Source organism: Plectropomus leopardus, chromosome 18 (assembly GCF_026936395.1).
Source record: "Plectropomus leopardus strain MGB_pleo_1.0 chromosome 18, ASM2693639v1, whole genome shotgun sequence".
Lineage (NCBI taxonomy): Eukaryota > Metazoa > Chordata > Actinopteri > Perciformes > Serranidae > Plectropomus > Plectropomus leopardus.
The window spans coordinates 2,052,714-2,070,631 of NC_142193.1; the positions used below are offsets into that span (position 1 = coordinate 2,052,714).

Below are 17,918 nucleotides of genomic sequence, written 5' to 3' on the forward strand. Positions count from 1 at the left end.
TCATCAGTCCAGGCTAATTTAGCACAGTATTGAAATTACAAATGACACTGTGAATCAGAGAACTACTGCAACAGCATCACTAAATGTCAGTCAGTTAACTTTGAAACCTGGTTTGACATGCTGTGTTCAGATGCCTTTTTCAAGCATTCAAACCTTTGAAACTGGGAGAAATTGGTGTAATTTCTTACAAAAAAAACCTCAATGGAAATAAAATGATCAGCAACTTGGCATGAAACATTTTAGAAATCACAAAAAACCCAAACAAACAAAAAAAAAACAACAACAAATAATTGTGAAAGGTGATGAGAAAATGACCTGAGAATTGGCTTTAAAAACAGAAAGAATCATTAGAAAATTATCAAATAACTGGGTAGAATATCAGAAAATCTATACTTGTAATTATGTATATATAATGTATATTGATTTATATGTATATTATATTTTTCATATTTTAAATTAAGTTACAGAAAAATAAATATTCTAAATATATAATTATAAATCTATTTATCTGTTGTTTTATTTTGACGTTTTTTTTAGGTCATTCTCTGTCATTCTACTACAACTTCTTACCTTAATTTCTTGTTCATCATTGCATTTTTCTATGTTTTCGAGAGAAATGACCGTGCTCCGGTTTCAAACGGTTATATCAGGTGACTGGTGAACTCTTCCGATTAGGTCGATTATTCAACCCGCGGATTGCGTACCGACTGTTTTTCTTAATTGGACCATGACAGCAGCAGCTCGGACCCACCGGAAACTGTAACAAGTGTAGTGCGCGCGAGGTAGAATTGTTGTCAAACAGATGGCTAAAGGTCAGTCAGCAGGAACAGCCCACGTGTCGATCAGATTAGAATCGGGCCGGCAGAGCGTCCCGTTACCGGCGGAGCAGCGTCCGTGTCATTGATCTGCTCGGCTGAGTGCTGACACATCCTCGCAGTCAGCGGAGGAGGCGCGCGGCTGACGGGCTGAGCGGCGGACACCGGGATGCGTCTCAGTTTCTCCTGTGAGAGTCCGAACCGGCAGCGCGGGGGCTGAAGACCGGAACCACATTCGGATAATATGTCTCTGCTGAAACAGCGGGGGAGAGAGCTCGAGCGTTTCGACGGACTCTCGCTCATTTACTGGTACGTGACAAACACTCAAGTTTGGATAAAGCCCTGCGCGTGGCGTGGTGAGGAAGACAGGGTGTTTTACAAAACTTAATTTCGAGTCTGGCTTATTCTTTGTTTCCTTAAACAGCCAAAGAAAGAAACATCCAGATCTGTTTTGCTCCCTGGCAGATTCGGCAAGTGTAATCAAATAGTTTGAATAAAAATTTTATGGATTTTAACCCGTGCACTCACACTTTAGCGCAGTAATCACAAAGTTGACATTGTTAACTTTTTATGGTTAAAAGTTTGTGCCGTATTTGCCTGAGGACCAATATGATCCATAACGTCCAGCATCCTCAGTGTAGCCTAATTCTGATTTCATTTTTAAATATTTATTTTCACCTGAAATGTAATCTGCAGTGTAATAATGTGTGTTTGTGCTGGTGGAGATGCCTTTACATCATGTAAAGGTGTTTGTGGAAGGGACTGTTATTTAGCCTATATGACGGAAGGGGGTGGTGCAGAGTGGGGCAGGCACTTTAAATTATTTTTAAGCATTAGAGATGGAGTTCTGTTTTTTGATTTGGCTTAGGGCTGGGGCATTAAACTTTTATAGCCAATGTTTTGTATTTATTTCACATATTTTAAAAATCCCAAAAGCTGCAAATGGATTTTAAGAGCATGTTTTCTTTAAAAATCTCCAAAGTCACACAATTCTAGAGAACACCAGAAATGGCTTCTTGACCCTGGAAATGAGTTAGCACCTTCGGTTCCCTTGTCTCAAAGTCAGTGAGTTTTCTGAATGTGTTTTTGGTAAGATGCCTGAAATAAGGTTTGTGGATAACTGGAGCTGAAGAGACTTTCACTTTTTATTCTTCAACATAAAACAATATCAGTAAACACCCCACTGTGAACTTGTTGAAGCTGTTATGCATCGTAAAAAAGGCAGTTGCTAAAAAGTGGCTAAATGAGAAGAATGTCATCATGCTGAGCCTAGCAGTAGCTCTTTGCGTCTGAGGATTAGCCTACATTTAGGCCTCAAAAGTCTTGAAAGTGGTGTTCATTTGTGAAGATTATCTTGCTGAACAATACGTGTAAGTTTCATAAACTTTCCACAGAGCTTATTTTCTGCAATGATCCAAAATCCAGTGGAAAAATTCCATTGGCTTTTTGACGAGGGAACCAGGGTGACATTAGCTTTGTAGTGTTGGTGACACGACCGTGGTGCAGTTTGTTTATATCATAATGTTAGCTTTTTACCTCTGGTGATTGCAGAAAAGGCTTCAAAAATCCTAAAAGTGTTAATCATTTGTGAAGATTATCTTGCTGAACAAAAATGTACGTAGCATAAACATTTGTTTACCACAGAGTTTATTTTCAGCAATGATCACAAAATCCAAAATTATTTTATTATTCTTCTTTCATCACACCGTTTTGATCCTATATTTGTAAACATAATGTTTAGAGCCAAACAGGAAATACATGTAGCATCTCTAAAACAACAGACTAATAACTTCCCTCAGAAAAATAATCCCAGTTTTCTAGATAAACACGGACATTAAAGCTGAGATGTGGTGGATGGGATGTGAAAGTAGGGCAGTTTGAGGGGAGCTGATTTAGTTGGCGTGCTGTGCCCTGAGGGGAGGAGTCAGTCAGCTAAATGAAGGTGCTGAGTGGACTGTTGATGCTGGGTCAGCCCACAGCGCTTAAAGGCAGGCTGAGGGGAGGTGATGTGACAGTGTCAGGAGCCCCTCGTTCCTCTGTCAGCCGTCTCTCCCACAAACCAAACCCCCACCCCAAAGTTTCCCCCATGATTCTCTCCTCCAAGAAGTTACCCGAGCTCTGGGACTACTTTCTGATTTACGTCTCAGGAGCACTAGAGTTTAACCCCGACTGCAAAGACATAGACCTGGGACTGTTTCCCCTCAGGATGAACCCCACCATTAAGACCAGGTAGGTGGGATGCAGGGGGGTCAGCAGGGAGAAGCGCTGTGGACGGATGCTTTCTAATCTGCTGCTTTAACCCTTTGAAACCTGGTACATCAATGTTCTTGTGCTGTGTTCAGGAGCCGTTCACATGCATTTAAACCTTTGAAACAAACGCGAAATGGACTGATTATTTTGGCTAAAAAGGCAATGATCAACATACCAAGAGATGTTCCACTAGTTGTCCCAATAAATGAGAAATTATTAGAAGTTAATAAAAATGAAAGGGAAAGCATAGAGAAAACTATATTTATAATTATTAGTATTGTAATTATTGTTAACTATGTTATTTGTTGTTGTTTTTAGTTTGGTTTTTAGCTTTTTGTATTTTGAGCTTTTTTGTGATAAATTTAACGTAATTTTCTTTAACTTTTAACTTCCCCCTGTGTTTTTGAGAGAAATCAAGACAACTTAGCTTTCAAAGGGTTGTCCCACAAATAGTCTCAAGAAATCAGTGAAAGGGGACAAGAAAATTATATGAAAAAAAAGGGAGAGAAGAGAACTTTAAAATTAGGGAAAATGTACAGAAAACTGTATTTATAATGAAATTATTGTCAGCTATTTTATTTTTTGGTTTCTACCTTTTTTATTTTATTAAAATTTTATTTTATTTTATTTGTTGTTTTTTTGTTTGGTTTTTACCTTTTTGTATTGTACCCTTTTGCATAACCAGTTTTATTTATTTATTTATTTATTTTGCGGGGGTAAATTTCAGGCAATTATCTTGGAACTCATAACTTTATGAAAGAAAATCAAACCACTTGTTAAGCTGTAAAAGGGTTAAACGGCTGCCAGGACAGAGGTCAGCTTGAGTGGCTTCAGAAAAGGCTGTGAGAAAGGTCGAAAATGAACTTAAACTTGCACGTATACTTGACGTTGATGGACTTTACTGAGAAAGTACTGCAATGTTTGGAAAACAGGAGAATTTTTCACGTGTAAAATGTGTATTTATATAATCAATAATTATAATAATAATTATAATTATTATTATGTAGATTATGGGCTCACAAAAAGTTTTGAAAAATGAACATGTGTCGGAACCTCTGTCGGAGGTGAATGAGCATCTGAAAATGTTTATTTATTGGAGCAGTGTGGACTTATTTATGATTTCCAAAAGCAAATGTGGAGGTGAAGAAGTTTAAATACTTAGTTCCGGCTAAATGCACATTCATTGGCAGAAGAAATATTACAAAAGCTAAAATGTATAACATACAATTTATTTAATAAAGAGTACATTTGTAGAAAAGAAATGTTATAACTTGGCTTAAAGTCAGAGAGCTAGGTATATTACCACTACTTATTTAAAGTGGAGGATACAGAGGTGTTACTGAGGAGGAAAGAACTTGGAAGTATTGTGAGCTAAATGAGGTGGGAATCAAAATTAATTTCTTTACTGTCCTTTATATTGTGACTTAAGACAAATATTGTTTACAAAAGTTCAAATTCCTGAGTTAGAATGAATAGTTGTGAAGGATGGAGCTTTGGTTGAATTCCTGTTGGATTTGTTTTTGCATTCTCTGAGTATCTTTTTCAGGCTGTGGGATCTAAAAAAAATTAACATGATGGATCTCTTCAACTCGGTTTGAACTGCAGACTGTTGGACTATCGCTCTGTGAACTGGATCATTTTAAAGGATAGTCATGTAAATGTCCAGACATGTAAATAAATATTTATTAAGATAGGACAAAATAAGCCTTTATCGGTCCCACAGTAGGGAATTTTACACTATTACAGCAGCAAAGGGATATCAAAGAGGGTTTTTCATCTGTAAATGTGACTAAGACAACACATTTTGGCAGGTGGATTGAAGGTGGGTATGAAAGGAAGAAGGGGGTTGGAATGGAAATGATTCATTACAGATTTTGAATTTCTATCATTTTTTGTCACCCAAACTAAAAGCCATATTTGAATAGATTTTGTGTTTTTTTGGCTGCAGTAGTGATTATATGAAGCCATAATGACTCATAACTACACAAAAGTATGAAATGAAGCAAGCATTGTGTCTGTTAAGAGGATTGCTCAGTATTGAAGGCTTGGAGATTTCTTTAATAGTTACTTTGCTGTTTTTCAACCGGAACCCTTTTTCCCCATGATTTTGTGTCAAAATCTGAACAACAACTTTAGAAAATGGGTCCATGTACATCTGCTAACAGTGACTGTTTTTGCCACAGGTTCAGATTGTTATTCTTAGTGTCTGACGACATTATAGAAAGGATCCCGACAAAGATAGACCTCTCTGTTAAAGAGAAACACCAAGGACACATTGCATTTGTTGCTGTGCCGGCTGCCTTGCTGAACTGCTGCGACTTGTACACTTTTTATGTTAACACTGACAGCGTGTTGCTGTGTCGCTGCTGCAAAGCTGCCTGCTGCTATAACTACTATATTTCCACAAACAAAAGCAAATTCTCCACTCATTTCTGGAGCTGCGCAAGCTACTGTACAATAACATGGTCATGCAAATATTTCACAGTAAAAAGCCTTTCAGACAGATATGTTGTCAGGGGGCTTTTATTTTAAAACAGAAACAGAAAAGGTTGAGTTTAAGTAGATATTTATACTTTTCATGTCTGTGACCATAGACTGTATAGCTATAATGATAAATGAAGTGCCCTGGATTGAGCTGCTGCCATTTTGTGTTGGTGATGTCATTTGGAGCACGAGTCTGTGCAGTAGCAGTCTCTGCGGTGGGGGCGTTTCATGTGTTCCCCTTATGACCAATGGTGTGCAGTCCCATTGAACGCAAGCATACAGATTGGCTATCAAAGCTGTCAGTCATGGTAGAAAATCCCCTTTTTGTAGAAATAAATAACTCATTAAAACTTAACTTATCCTAAAAACATTAATTGAGAAAACATCAGGTTGACAGAAACCATCTTTGGGAAAAATGTATTTGACATGTACTTTTAGTTTTGGCCTATGTCCATTTACTAACATGGAGGGGCAGGCTCAATGACCTATACTGCAGTCTGACAGTCAAAACTGAAAACCTTCACTTTTGGGGAACTGTTGTCCATCTTTATTTATGTATGTGACAGATGACCATTAAAACACCATTTTTGTTGAAGCCTGCCCATATTGTGTGGTAAAAATCGACGAGACTCTTATTCTCTAGATGTGCTGCAGCCGAGCAGCAGCCAAGCAGCAGCCGAGCAGCTCTGCTCATGTTGGTAGAATAACTGCTCTAACCTCTTCACATGGGTGCTGAAATGCACCATTGCCAAACACACCAGACTCCATATAAATAGGCAGTAGTTTAGTATGTATAAAGCCAGCAAAATTCCACATCTAACTGCTTAGCAAAACTTAGCTTTTGTAAGTTTTTTATTTTGTTGTTATTTTTTAGTTTGGGCATTCAACCGAGCTACCGAGTGGTAGGACTTCATTGTTCCTGGTTTTCACTACCCCTCAGTCCTGCAGATGTGTACCTCTAAAGAAGAGATTGGCCATCGTCCTGTGGAAGCTTGCAACTGGCTCAGAGTACAGAATTATTGGCCATCTTTTCGGCGTAAGCACAACCACTGTGTGCCGGTGTGTGCAAGAGTTATGTGCTGCTGCTGAGATGTGCTTGGTGCCAGAACAAATTTGTTTCCCAGACCAGGAGAAGTTTGAAGAAATGGCTGCCTACAGTAAGAACAACGTGGGGGCTCACGCAGTCTTGGCACCACAGGAGTACCACTGCGACTACTTCACCATAAAGGCTGGCACTCCATCATCCTTCAAGGTGTTGTAGATGAAAAGTGACTTTTCTGGAATGCGTTTGCAGGCCTACCTGGGAGCTTGCATGATGCTCAAGTTTCAGACTGTCCACATTGTGGAGTTGGACAGCCATGGCAACCACTTTCGAGCTTACACCAGGAACATTGCTGGGGTGAATGCTGGCTACTACGTCCTAGGAGACTCTGCCTATCCCTTGCAGAGCTAGTTCTTAAAATCATTCCCTGACACTGGACATCTGACAGCAGAACAGCAGTTCTACAACAAGAAAATCTGCAGAGCACGGGTAGTGGTTGAAAATGCTTTTGGTTGACTAAAGGGAAGGTGGCGCTGCCTCATGAAAAGAAATGACTGATGTCGAACTGGTTAAATGGATGCCGTTGACTTGCTGTGCTCTTCATAACCTTTGCGAGAGTCAGGGAGAGGCCTATGACAATGAGTGAGATGCAGCAGCAGAGCCTGTGGTGGCACTGGCACAGGGTGTAAAGGAGGAGGGCAGTAATGTATGAGAGGGTCTACCAGAATAACTAAAAATACATTTTTCTTTCCTGCCGTGAGGGGGGTGTTTTGCACTATTTTATTTTTATGTCATTCATTCAGAATTTAATATCCTTTCTTGATCTTTACAACCCTGCTTTTGTGTGAACATAAATAAATCTGGTTCTGTGTTTCAACATATATATCCCCTTTGTTTTTGTCTTTTTAATTAAAGATTTAATATTTGGTAAATTCAGCACTACAGCCCTTAAAACGGGAAATCATACTAATGTGGCTGCGTTAAACAAGCCACCCTCCCTCCCAATGTTCGCCAGTCTATGGCCATATATCGAGTCCATCATGTTGATCCACCTACATATCCTCCAGTTCGACACGCTCCGGCCGTTGTGGTCCTTAACAGACCGGTAATCACTTTTCTTTTTTTTTTAAACTTTTCATGGCACTGCTGGGAGGGTCCGATTGTAGCCGTGCACTGCCAGTCTCTCTGAGAGTTGCTGGTACACTTTCTATATGCGCATGGACCTGTCTAGTTTGCGCTGGACACCCTCTTTGGCAAGCAGGGTGAGGAACGCTTGCACCTCCTCCAGGCACCAGGTACTTTTTCCTAATGAAAAAGTAAATTCAGTTAGAGTAGAGCCATGTAGTGGAAAAGCACCATTAGACACAAAAACATGGGAAATTCGTTCCAGGTTGCAAAGCTGCAAAGTCACAATGTGTTCAGCCTGTGTGTCTGAGCTCCCAGCACAGTGAAAACTAATTTCTGGTATTAAGGCCGTAGATAATATGTCAGAGTGAGCATGGCCTGATGTTTGTGATCTTATTTTAATATTAAAACTTAATGTTGTTGTTTTTTTTTTTTGCACCTGTAGTTTGGTCTGTTGTTGCCTTAATACAACTGAACCAGAGCAGTAAACACATGTACACACGTAAACACATGTGGACTGACAGGTAACTCATTCATTGGACAGTTTTTGCGATGTCATTCTGCATCATCAGCACAACATGCAGCAAGTCCCTGTGATTGAGACTGAACCTTATGTGTTTAGTGTCACAGGAGCTCATGAATGAAAACGTGATAACAAGCATTATAGGCTGAGACTTGATGTGTCCTGATGGTGAGCAGATAGAAACAAGGTCAAACATGCGCTGGCACTGGAATAAAACAGTGAAAACAGTTACTGCGTAGCTGCTACATTTCACTTGTTTTACTCTCTTTAACCCTTTGAAACCTGAAGCGACATCACCTTTCTTGTGCTGCATTCCGATGCCTTTCACAAGTATTTCAACTTTGAACCCTGACAAAATTGGTGGGATTTTTTTCTTGGAATAAAGGCCATGAGCAACTTCTCAAGAAATGTTCCACAAACTGCAAGACATTAATCAATTTAGAATAAAAATAACTAAATAAAATAAAAAGCTTGGGGGGAAATGTCTATGGGAAAAATAAAAAAAAATCTAGAGAAACTGTATTTATAGGTCATTATCATAATTACATGTTTAAAATTTTGTCATAGAATTATGTTACAGAATTACTATATTTTAGGCACTTATTGTTATTTTTGTCTTATTTATTTTTTCAGACAAATTTTCTGGTAATTTTCTTGTATGTTCTACAAACTTCTTCCCATGTTTTTGAAAGAAATCAAGCCACTGCTCAGGTTTCAAAGGGCCATAAGGAATTGCTTAAGGACAACACACCATCGGCTGTGTCCATCAGGCTAAATCTTGGTTGATAGCATCTAAATGATGATCAGCAGATAAATGTATGAATAGTTTAGCTTTTAACTTCATGCTAAACTCACAAAGCTGTCAACACGCAATCCTGTTGGTCTGCTGCAATATGACACCATAGGCACCGAAACTGACTTGGAATGAAACACACCGAGCTCGATTGATGTTTCAAAGTACCTTGAGTATCAAAGTGGCGCAAGTTACAGAATATATATACAAGACTGTTGATTTCCTCCCAGTATGAACTCTCATCTTTGTTAATAATGTAATACGGCCACTGATGGTGGTGCTGTCAGCATACTTCACAACAGAGTTCTCCTGATGTCTAGGAGTGCAGTCATGGGTGTCCAATGTGAACAGGAGGGGGCTGAGCACACAGCCCTGGGGGACTCCAGTGTTGAGCACTAATGTAGAGAAGTTGACACTGCCAATCCAAACTCTCTGGGGTCTGCATGTGAGGAAGTCCAGTATCCAGTTGCAGAGTGTTATACTGAAGCCCAGAGTATTAAGTTTTCCTATCAGCTTCATGGCAGAGATTGCCTTGAATGCTGAGCTGAAGTCAACAAACAGAATCCAGATATAGCTGTTGTTGCCTTATCATAACCATAATACATAAGGACCATGCTGCTTCATCCCACCATGTGCATTTGTTGACATCACAGTAATGGCATCCTGGAGCATAAATGGAAGGTCAATGACAGAGCAGCAGCATGTGACAATGTGACATTGGGATGATAATGTGTTAGAGGGTAGCAATGTTTAATTGTCTAGCAAGCTAATTGTGCGCATCCCTGTCATTTGTACTGGCGCTGATCTTAAGTATTATAAAACAGATATCAGAGAATGTCCACTCTAGTGTCATTGTGTCAGTGGACAACTTTTTGGTACCATGTTGAATTAGTTATCAGTATTAATTGATATAAGGACTGCAGGTCATAGGAAAATGTGCTTCTGGACATTAAGCAGATTCTACATGTCAGTCCTGTTAATGCAGATGCTTTAACTGAATTGCGCGTTGAGAAACATGTGAGCAGAGATCCATGGAGCAAGCATCCCACACTGCAGCTGCCAGCTCAGATCAGACAGGATGTAGAGACAGTGAGACAGATGGTGCCCTGCTCAGTGCATACACTGTTCTTTTCTTTTTTTCTGTCTCTTCCACTTCAATTTCCTCTTATGCTTTTGGCACTAGATGCTCGGGTCAGACACAACTATCCGGACAGCAATGGCCTTTTGTTTCCATTTCAAAGATCAGCCTGTCGGATTTGTTCACCTCTGATATGATGGAAGCATTTGAAGCCTGGAGTGGAGTTATACGTTTAATAAGTTTTAGCATTTTTGATTAAAAAATAAATTTAAAAAAACAAAACAAAACAGTGATAGACTTTATAATTTGTATCACAGTATTGTGTACAGAATGTTGTGGTGTGAAAACCAAGGGAAGTGGAAGGACCCAGGAGCAAACACGCGGACAGTGGAGGTGAATGAAAAAGGGTTTTTATGGTCGTAGACGGGGAAGGAATGGGGAATGTGGGGAAGGGGGCTCCCGGAAGCCGAGCAGATGGAGAAAGCTGGCGGGGCTGGTGAGGCAGGAAGATGGTGGAGTCCAGAGTGGAGTTGGGAAAACAGGTGGCGGCACACAGGGGCGAGAGGCTTGGTCGTGAGGCGCTGGAGCTCGCAGGAAGAGGCTCCGGAGAAACACACCAAAAAAAAAGACAATGAGCACAAGAGGCAAAGTGTCAACACTAGTTGTAATGAAGATCACAAAGAGTGAAGCGGCTGATCTAACCACGGGTAATAGGTAACAATCTGGCACTGGAGTTGAGTGAAGCTGCAAGCTTGATTATTGATGAGGTGCAGGTGAGGAAGTGCCCTGTGAACGTCAGCACCCGGAAGCCGCGCCCAGCCCCTGCAGCACAACCAAAAAAGGGAAAACCATCACAGCACACAAAAAACCCAGAAACCCAAAAAACCAGAACAATTTCTGTCCTCAGTGAAACAAAGTCGCACATTGCATTTTTCATAGAGGGTGGTGGTTGCATTGACTTTGCACAATTTGCAGTGGCCGCGTTTGTCACATTTCACAGGCCAGTGTGCAATGTTGTTAGTGTTGTCAGCCAGAACTGGAAGCAGGGGAATGGAGCCTAGAGAGAGGGTCAGGACGGTAGGAGAGGGTGAAATGAAATCGAATGAAGAGCAGGGACCAGCGGGCTTGCCGAGAGTTGAGGCGTTTAGCGGAACAGAGATAGGCGAGATTCTTATGGTCAGTCCAAATGAGAAAGGGGAGCTCGGTGCCTTCTAGCCAATGCCTCCATTCCTGCAGCGCCAAAACCACAGCCAGCAACTCATGATTTCCCACGTCATAATTCCTCTCTGCTGGGGACAGGCGTCAGGAGAAAAAGGCGCAGGGATGGAGCTTTTGGGTCTCTGGGCTTCTCTGAGACAGAACAGCCCCAGCACCCGTGTCAGAGGCGTTCACCTCCACCACGAACTGCAGGAAAGAATCAGGTTGACGGAGCACTGGTGCACTGGTGAACAATGTTTTCAAATGAGCAAAAGCGAGGTCTGCTTCATCTGTCCAGTTGAAAGGGGTACTGCAGGAAGTGAGGCAGCTGAGAGAGGCAGCTACCTTACTGTAGTCCGGGATGAAGCGGCAGTAGAAATTGGCAAATCCTAGAAAGCGTTGTGGTTCCTTCTGAGACGTAGGAGTGGGGCACTCGGTAACGGCTTGGATTTTGGCAGGGTCTCGCTGAAGCTGTCCCTTGACTATGACATAACCAAGAAAGTTGACACAGGGAGAATGGAATTCACATTTCTCAGGTTTGATGAAGAGCTTGTTTTCCATCAGCCTCTGGATCACCAGCCTCACATTTTGACGATATCCCTCCAAATCCTGAGAAAGAATCAGGATGTCATCTTTTCATCAACGGTTCGACATATCTTTGAGAATGTCATTCATAAGAGCCTGAAACACAGCAGGGGCATGGGGGGCAGGGGGGGTCCAAGGGCTTGAGGGAGATGCCAGTCTTAACAACAAAAGATTTATTAATAAAGTTGTCATCTGAACCTGAATCAATCAAAACCTGGAGGGCAAAGGAGTGGTTTTGATGTTGAATGCTGGCGGGCAGGGAGATTTGTGGGGTAGAGCTGGAGGGGGAAGTAATACGGCTCACCAGTGCGCTCTCAACTACTGGTGAACCCCCTCTTTGGCGAAGAGGGACAGGAAGCCGTGTAGGGACCGGCTAAACCACAGTAGATGCAAAGGTTATTGTTCAGTCTGTGTTGGCGTTCTGCAGGGGTGAGACGGGCTAGACCTAGCTGCATGGGCTCCTCCAATGCAGCAGGAGGCGCTGGGGACTGAGATTGAGGGTGTGAGGCACTGGGAGGGAATGGGTACTGTGGAAGGGGAAGGTGATCTACAGGGTTTACTGATCTTATCTCGAGCTCTCTGTCTAAGGCGCTTATTGAGTCGAATGACAAGAGAAACCAACTCCTCAAACGATTTGGGTTTGTCACGAGAAGCCAGCTCATCTTTTAGTTGTTCTGATAACCCTCTAACAAATATACCCATAAGAGTCGGCTCATCCCACCCACTCTCAGCAGCCAAAATGCGGAAATCAAAAGAGAACTGAGCTGCATAGTTAGCGCCGTGACGAAGGGACAATAAACGATTAGAAGCCACCTGACCTTGGACGGGATGGTCAAAAACACTACAGAGCTCAGTAGAAAAATCTGCAAAACATACCAATACAGGGGAACCCCTCTCCCATAATGCAGCTGCCCACTGGGCGGCTTTACCCCACAATAAATTAATTACATAAGCAATCCTATACTTATCTTAGGGATAACTCAAAGCCTGTTGGTCAAAAACAAATGAGCACTGGAGTAGAGAACAGCCACATGAACCTAAATCTCCAGGGTAGTGTTCGGGTGGTGGAACAAAGGGTTCTCTAGGTGGGTGGGGGAGGGGAGACAGAGACACAGAAGCAGAAGGGTTACTCACCCAGAAACCCAAAAAACCAAAACCACCACACAGAAGATTCTTTACAGTTTGGCCTACATTTTGGTCTAAATTGCAAAGCTGCATCATGTATGAATGATATTTATAAATTTCATTTTGCATGTCATACGCAGATAAAAATACATTTTTCACCATGTCATATGAAATTCAAACCAATCTGCTGGTTAACTGAAATATAAAAATCTAAAAAACATCCACTTCAGTGATATAATCATAACTTAAAAAAATCATGTAGTTCAGGCATTGATGTGCTGTTGTGGAAAGGCTGTTTTTGTTTTACAAAAGACATACTGTACAGAGTTTTTGTTTTGTGTCATCTTGAAATTTCCCCAAATCATCAACACTCACTATCATTTTCTTTGGCCTGTCTCTATTCTTCAACCCTTGCTATTTTCTCTCTCCTGCACCATCAAATCACGCCATGAGAGATGAAAGCAATTAATCCACAATTGATTAATTAGTCTTTAAAGTAAAGTTTAATTGAACATGTGAAATTTAATCGATCAATCGACTGACAGCGTATTTGCAACATGCTGCTTTGAAACCTGAAAAAATTTGTTTGATGTCTTTCAACAACATGGGCAATGTGCATTTTAATAACACATGGACCCATAATGACAAGAAATTAATAAAATGTTACAAGAAAATTACCTAAAAAAAATTAAAAATCAAAAGCAAGAAAATTGCCTGAAGTAAGTGCAGATGAAAATATATGTGTAATTTTATAAATATATATGTATTAATTTTTTTCTAGACCATAATTTTAAATGTATAGTTATAATGTAAATTAGGGATAATAACTATTGCCGACCAATTGTTAAGAAGTTGTATTATTAAGTATTAAGTTGAATTTAATTGAACATTTTGGAATTCAATTATCACGCCTTCTATTTTAGATGTAAAATATTGAGAGTTTGAAACCTCACTGATAGCACAATGTGTGTGATATAACATCAGTTTGTTTATTATTCTTGGTGTCTTTGGCTTGATTTTCATTGTGAAAGTGACCCCGGGCTGTGACAGTGGTGGCAGGTGTGACTGGATGCACTCTGACAGGTTATTTACTCGACTCCTGTCTGGTGGAATTCAGGCCTCTGGTGGCAACAAACATCACTTGAGTTGTGCTGTGACAGAGGAAAACAGCATGCTCTCATTAAGTCACCTGGCCTTAGCATCTCTCACCTCCCTATCTGGGACACAATGCTATAATGTACATGCGTTTGTCCTTTGTTCCTGTCCGGTATTTCAAGGTCATGATTGCAAAGATGTGTATGTAAGTAAAGGATACACTGTGACAGTCTGGTGGGATATAGAACTTCCTATTTTATTTGGAAATCCTCACTGATGTGGCTGCCACTACTGCTTTTAATTCTCCACCTAATGTGAACAGACAAAATTCTCGCAAGATGGTTGACAGGTTTTCTGGTAACTGAAGCCTGGCACACACTAAAAGATTTTAAAATCTTAACTGATAAAGTAAATCTGAGAGACCACACACAAATAATGATAGATTTAACAGTTTTGTTCTTACAGTGTGTGGTGTGCAACGACATGACCATCATGGCACACCACACACTAACAGACTCCGCCCACCAACAACCAGAGTTTCAACTCTTAAAACTCAAAATATTGCGATGTCAAACACAACTTTAGGTTAAACAAACATGGTGGGTGACAAGCTAAATGTGGCTAGCTGTTAGCTACCAGATACATCAATTGCGGTACCAATTATTGTCCAACTCCTCTCCTTGTCAGTTCTGAATACTTCATCTCACATTCACTAACAAAAACAGCTTACCTGTCAAACAACCATCATTGTGGACGTTGTGTGGAAATCTACTCATGAAACATGAGGTCATGGTCCATAGAAACTGGGTCAACCCTGCCCCTCCTCTCAGCTTAGCACCTCTTGGAGTAATCCTGTTTCAAACTCTGTTGCTTGTAACTTCTAGTATCTGCTACTGCTCACACAGAAACTGCTTTTGTTCTTTTTCCTTATGACATTTTCTTTGTTACCGAGGCATTTCCACTCTGTAAAGAATCAATTTAGGTCAAGATTTGGTCCAAATTAAAACCATTAAGAACTGGTCCAAGTAATGTCAGTAGAATTTACATTGAAAAGAGGCCACAAATTCACATCAAGATGCAACGCAATAAAAAACGCCATGGTAAAGCTTGACAATTTATCAGCTGGGGACCGTGACTGTGGGTAAATCTCATGTCTGTGAAATGTGATGGGTTTTTTTGATGCCTAACCATGTGCCTTTTTCACCTAAACCTAACCATCCGTACCCTTGTTGTGTAATCCCACATGTGTTTTTGCTGTTACCATTTGCTTTTGTTTCCCAAACGTAACCATGTGCTTTTGTAGTGTAATCCCACCATGTGCTGTTATTGACATCCCTGCATCAGTATCAGCATCCCCGAAACATCAAAAGCAGACACAGGGCTAGGTTGAGCGTGCATATGTAGACACGAAAGCCCACTGACAAAGTGGCAATATGTGACGACTTGGGATAACAACACGTTGAGGTAGTTGTAGAGATTAACCTTTTTCAGTATGGACCAAAATAAACGTTGCCATTTCCAAATCCACCCTTGGAACTTTGAATCAGCAGGCATCAGTTTTTAGAGTTTTGACTAGAGCACTTAGAGAAAACATAAATGAATTAGCAAACTTTTCAGAGGCAGAGGGTGAATATTGTGTCTGAATACGACCTATGACCAAGCTTTGATGACAATGTGAAAATATGATCAGAAATGTCTGTAAATTAATCTTTATATTATCTATAGTGTATATACTGTACATGCAGGTTATTTTGTTCTTGCAGCCATTACAGCCTTTAGTCATTGTGGAAATACCTATACCAGCTTTCCACTCCTGGAAATACACACTCAATGCATTACAGCTCCTCCTTTCCTCTGTCAGACTGGATTAGGGTAATTGATAAACTGATATCTTCAGGACTCTCCAGATTCTCAGTGGGGTTCAAATCTAGGCTTTGGCCGGGCCACTTGGGGACATTCAGGGACCTGTCCTAAAGCTGCTTGGCTGGGTGCCTTGGAAAGTCATGCTGAAAGGTGAATCAGTGATCTAGTTTTAAGTGGTGTGCTTGTGAATCCTTTATTTGTTGTTGCACTTTGGAAAATGTAAAAATACTCTAGTGCCTGACACATCTTCTAGGTAGGGGCGGTATCTATTTTTTCAGACCTTGATGCCTCTTCTGGAATTTCACCTGGTATGATCGTATCAGAGTCTGGCGCTGCGATCTCTCTCTAAATCCATGGGCATGACATGGGCCAGTGATGTCCGACTGTTTACGTCCTGTAATGTTCTCTGCACTCGCAGCCAGCTCAGCTGCCTGCTGCACCACTCTGACCTCTGGTGGCATGTGATGTGCACTACACGCAAAACATCCTTATTACAACCTCTCCAGAATGACATTAATAGAAAGATGAGGGTTTGTATTTTTGACAGTATAAAAGAATTGCACCGTCTTCATTTTTAAATACTGTGGTATACTAACATTATAATACTGTCCAAGCCTAAAACCTTCCATGCAAATGCAAAAGTGTGGCAAAGTCTGGCTCAAACTATTCTTTCCATGAACACAGAGCCTGGATGTCCAATCAATCTTGTGATATTCCTTCTTTCATGGGGTGCCTGTACCCATGCAGCCCAAAATTTATGATCATGTTTACAGTCTGTACATGCAGACTGCACATGAATGGACACGTGATTTCACTGTCCAATGTCTGAACCCAATGTCTACATCCAAGTCTGTTTTTAAGTTTATCCGTGCCTTTATTTTAGTGTTTGAGTCATAAAATGGAACCTACAGAAAAACAGTGCATTTGTGGGGCCACCTCAAACATGGTTTCCATGTCATGTGTTACCGTGCTCCTCATTGCTGCCCTGTATACCTCTAAACTCCTGCATTATTTTCTCCTTCTGTAGCTGCCTCTAGGCAGACCCCTAACAGACACTTTGAGAATCAGCTCCATTCTTCCTTGTCAGGAAAAATCAATTTACACTAATGGGAATACAATTCACCTCTTATCGACTATTCCTATCCCCATTCCCTCTGGTGGCGATTGATTTGCTGGGAATGACTTCTTTGGGTTTGATTTTCTCTCCACAGAAGATGTGGATCCTGATGCAAACTGCTGACTGGATTTGCCTCTAGGGGAAGTTTGCTTGTTGCTGATGTTTTTTTCTCTCTCCCTCTCCACCTATTAATGTTACCTTACTCAGCTGAGCGTTCTGTTGGGCCTATTTAGGAGTGTCAGAGGTGTCAGACACTTGTCCTCTTCTCCTTCTCCATTTCAAGTGAGAGGGTGGAAGTGGGCTGCTGGTGTGTGACCCAACATTTGTAATTAGCTGAGGCGAGCTCAATGCCTTTCGTTCAGCTGAAGGCTAATTAAGTAACTAAGGAAGCCCTTGCTCGTCCATTTCAGTGTCCCTGTTTTCTCTTGGTTGTTGCGTCTTGGAATTCTTCTTTCATGGTAATTTATTTGTTACATCTTTTCTAAAGCTTGGAGGTATTACTAAAAAATAAAAGTCATGAACCAAGACAGCTTGTCATGATACAGTGCTTACAGGGTAAAATATTTTAGAACCTATGATGCCAAGCTTAACCCCTTGAATGTCAAACTTCTTCAAGAAAATATCTTGCAACACATTTTATACCAGTCGTGTCTATAATGCATTAACCTGTTTATACTAGGCCCATTTACATAGATGTTACACTCATAAAGGGTGAGTAAAGTGCCCCTCTGAGAAAAAAAAAGTCAAATCAATTTTATTTATAAAGCCCATTATCACAAATCACAATTTGCCTCAGAGGACTTTACGGCTTACAAGATCTCTCTGT

At 40.8% G+C, this 17,918-nt stretch overlaps 1 protein-coding gene across 6 annotated transcripts in view; it reads left to right on the plus strand.

Annotated features, from left to right (window-relative positions):
- The first annotated feature begins 756 nt into the window (after nucleotides 1-756).
- LOC121957110 (syntaxin-binding protein 4) overlaps nucleotides 757-17,918 on the plus strand; it is a 114,393-nt gene continuing 97,231 nt past the window's right edge. Inside the window, exon 1 of one of the 6 annotated variants that reach the window (XM_088069554.1) lies at nucleotides 757-1,124. In XM_088069554.1, the coding sequence (XP_087925680.1) occupies nucleotides 1,060-1,124 (65 nt within the window). In that variant the 5' untranslated portion in view covers nucleotides 757-1,059. The remainder of the gene's footprint in view (nucleotides 1,125-17,918) is intronic. The other 5 variants (XM_088069555.1, XM_088069553.1, XM_088069559.1 and 2 more) reach the window with 5 other exon arrangements.